Source organism: Zea mays, chromosome 8, assembly GCF_902167145.1.
Source record: "Zea mays cultivar B73 chromosome 8, Zm-B73-REFERENCE-NAM-5.0, whole genome shotgun sequence".
Taxonomy (NCBI): Eukaryota; Viridiplantae; Streptophyta; class Magnoliopsida; order Poales; family Poaceae; genus Zea; species Zea mays.
Genome location: NC_050103.1, coordinates 117,288,845 through 117,292,579, shown reverse-complemented (window position 1 = coordinate 117,292,579; position 3,735 = coordinate 117,288,845). Strand labels below are relative to the sequence as shown.

At 54.1% G+C, this 3,735-nt stretch overlaps 1 protein-coding gene across 1 annotated transcript; it reads right to left on the bottom strand.

The window, feature by feature from the left end:
- Positions 1 to 853: 853 nt before the first annotated feature.
- Positions 854 to 1,976, bottom strand: LOC103635745 (anthocyanidin 5,3-O-glucosyltransferase). The gene has a single exon (XM_008658123.2). It carries the CDS (start codon positions 1,879 to 1,881, stop codon positions 997 to 999), a length of 885 nt encoding a protein of 294 aa, XP_008656345.1. The 5' UTR covers positions 1,882 to 1,976; the 3' UTR covers positions 854 to 996.
- Positions 1,977 to 3,735: the final 1,759 nt, after the last annotated feature.

The window sequence follows — 3,735 nt, the reverse complement described above, 5'->3', positions numbered from 1 at the left end:
CGTGAGCGACTCGGCAAGGGGGAGCTCCGGTGAGCTCGGGGTGATGGCGAGATCGGTTTTGGCGAGAGAAATGAGGCTGGGGGAGGAGTGGCCGTGCGTAGAGGTTCCAAAAGGGGTCAGGAGCGGCGGTTTCGCTGGAGGCGGCGTGGGCCACCGTTCTCGGCGCGCATGCGCGAGGAGCGAGGGAGGCGGTTGTGTGCACGCGCGGGGCCACTCTAAGGTGGAGCCCACCGAGCAGAGAGAGGGAGCGGGTGCGCGGCCGAGCGGGGCAGCACTAACAGGAAGAACCCACGGCATAGAGACAGAGAGGAGAGCAGGCGTGCGAGCAAGTGAGCGATGTGGTGCCGATAGGGCGAGCCCAGCTGCCAGCGAGAGAGAGGGGAGAGCTGGCGCGGGCAGAGTGCGTTGGTTCGGCCGAAAGGCCGAGGGGGAGGGTTTCTATGCTCCTTTCCTTTTTCTTTTATTTCTGAACTAGGTGAGTGCTCGTACGTTGCAACGGAACCGTATAGATTAAGGCTCTTATTCGTCTCAATCCACATAGATTAAGATAATTTATGATGTAAATTAATTCTATACGTTCACTCGATCCACATAGATTAAGGCTCTTATTCACCTCAATCCACATAGATTAAGATGATTTATGGTGTAAATTAGTTCTATACTGGATGGTATTGAGTCGATTTAAATCTATAGAAGTCAAAGTCCACCCTAATCTACTCCCATTCACGTGGAATTAGAAGTGGAATTAGAATAATGAGTCTGAGAATACTTACAGCTCCTTATCTCCGTTCCCGTGAATAAATGTTGTACGAACCATTTTGAAATTAGATTTATATAAGCTTGTTAGTTGTGAAAGTCAATTTTTTCACATGTGCCTTCCCAAGAACAATGGCATGACTTAAATACACAATTACACGAACACACATACTCTAGAAATATTTTACTTCATCCGTCTATAGATCGTGACAATACCCGAACAAAAAAGCTTCCATCCGTTCAATAGAACTGGTGATATAAGAACAATGCAATCAGTACCGAACAAGCGTCCTTGCTGCCGAAGCAGAGGAACACGACGCTCCGCTTGGGCTGCGCGTCCAACCACGCCAGGCACTCGTGCCTCCCGCCGCTCCCCGTCGTGCTGCTGCCGTCGTTGACCAGTGGCCCGACGCAGAAGACCCTCGGCGTCGAGCGGCCGGGCACGCAGACGCCGTCGCCGAGCGCTCTCAGTGCCCTGGGCTCCAGCCACGCGAAGCTGTTGACCAGCACGCCCCTCCCCTCCGGGATGCGGCGGAACTGGTACATCCGGACCTTGGTCCAGTCGCTGTCCCTGTCTTGCACCGTCAGCGGCATGTCCATCGCCCGGACCGGCGGCATGCCGGGGCAGCGCACCAGCGCCTCGCCCATGTCCCTGAACGGCGGCAGGGTGGGGTAGAGGTACGGCAGGTTGAGGAACATGGCGAGGTCCCCCGCCGCGGAGGCGAAGAAGAAGTAGGCCGGGACGCCGAGCTCCGTCGCGACGTCGAGCGCGTCGACGCAGAACATGTCGAGGATGAGCGCGGCGGCGGGCTGGGACCGGAGCAGGAAGTCCCGGAGCACGGGGTTGGCGAGCCGGAGCGTGTCCAGGTCGCGCTTCACCCAGTCCGCGCCGGCGTCCGGGCTGGCCGGGACCGGCAGGAGGCGGAACGCGATGGCCGGGTTGGCCGCCGCGAGGCGCTCCACCGCGGCGGCCGACACGGCGTCGGTGTCCGGCGGGTTGGCCACGGCGATGAGCGCGATGTGGACGTGGCGCAAGAGGTGCTTGGCCAGCTCCACCATCGGGATCAGGTGGCCCACGCCCAGCGACGGGTAGAGCACGAACGTCCTCTTCTTTCCCGTGACCATGGTGGTGTTGGATCCTGACGTTGCTGGAGCTTGAATTCCTTCGTCAGGCTGGGGATGCTGGAAGGGATAAGATCTGGGGACAGACGCTGGCAAGATCTAGGGGCGAGGAGAGCGGGGGCGCGGCGGGGATTGCGGCCTCGGTGCAGGGAGAGGAGAGCGGGGCGGCGGGGACAGACGCGGGCAAGATCTGGGGGCGAGGAGAGCGGGGGCGCGGCGGGGATTGCGGCCTCGGTGCAGGGAGAGGAGAGCGGGGCGGGGGATTGCTGCGATGTCGGGTGGAGCCGTGGTGGACGCCATCCTTGCGTCCTTATAGAGTAGTAGAGATTTCATTCACCTTTTCCTTTTTCCTTTGAATCCAAGCTCAAACATACCACAAATTTAATAGAGATCATCACAAGTATATGCATCACACAAGGGAAAAATTAGGGTTCAACATGATGCAACACCATATAGATACTTTAAGGTTTTATCTCTTGAAAAGGAAAATAAGTACAACTCCAACTGAGACAATAACCCTCCCTCTAAAATAAAGAAGAAATAAGGGGTTTAAGGGAGAGAAGAAAAGATGAGTAACACCTGAATTTGTGGAACTTTCCCTGGCTTGCTCACACGTGACTCTAACTGAGCCGCACGATCAACCATCTGTGGACTGGATTACATCAACCGAACCGGAATCCTATTGATCTATTCGGAACCATCGGTTCTGAATCCAACGGTCCTAGTGTGTTCCCCTTTCCCTATGGCACCCCGGTGGTGCCTGCTCAGGGCATGTTCGGTTACACCAATCTAGAGGGGGATTGGAGGGGTTTAAATCCCCTCCAATCCCCTTCTGGATTGGTGTAACCGAACAAGTCCTCAAGCAATGTGGCGGTGCTCACCGGAGTAGGATGCGCCAGGCGCTCTGATGCTCCCAATCTACCTCTGACACATGCTAAGCAACAGGAAGATCAAGGCGAAGCTATTGGGACGGACCTTACCGACGGCTGAAAGTCGCCTAGAGGGGGGTGAATAGGCAGAAACTGAAATTTACAAACTTAAAGAACAACTACAAGCCAGGGTTAGCGTTAGAAATAAAACTGATTCTAAAAGAGAGGGTGAAAAACAAATCAAGGCAAATGAAGTAGATGACACAGTGATTTGTTTTACCGAGGTTCGGTTCTTGCAAACCTAGTCCCCGTTGAGGTGGTCACAAAGACCGGGTCTCTTTCAACCCTTTCCCTCTCTCAAACGGTCACTTAGACCGAGTGAGCTTTCTCCTTAATCAAACGGGTCACTTAGACCCCTTACAAGGACCACCACAACTTGGTGTTTCTTGCTTTGATTACAAGTGCTTGAAGAACAAGAATGGGGAAGAAGAAAGCACGATTGCAAAAGCCAAGCAACAAGAGCGACAAATATCACATGGATCACTCTCTCTCTCAAGTTGCTAATCTCTAATGATCACTTGTCTCAATTGTGGAAGTTGGAGAGATTGGAAGCTTTGATTGTGTCTTGGAATTGATTGCTAGCTCTTGTAATGAATGTGAAGGATTGGAATGCTTGGGTGAAGTGAATGGAGGTGGTTGGGGTTGTATTTATAGCCCTCAACCACTTCCTAGCCGTTGCTCCTTTTCTGCCGACTGCGGACGGTCCGCGCCCCTGGTCCGGACGGTCTGCCCCTGCACATCAACGGTTGAAATTGCAACGGTCAACAGTAACGGCTATATCAACGGCTATATAGCATTTAATGCATCGTCAGATATCAGATAAAGGCAGTCGCAGACGATTCGGTCGTGCATCCCAGACGGTCCGCGAGGACGCTATAATTCATTTTTTCGAACCCGTCACCTTCGGGTTTTTCGGTTCTTCACCGAC

What these genes read in the sequence shown, in the direction of transcription:
- LOC103635745 (XM_008658123.2), bottom strand. Translation starts at nt 1,881, where the DNA reads ATGGTCACGGGAAAGAAGAGGACGTTCGTGCTCTACCCGTCGCTGGGC.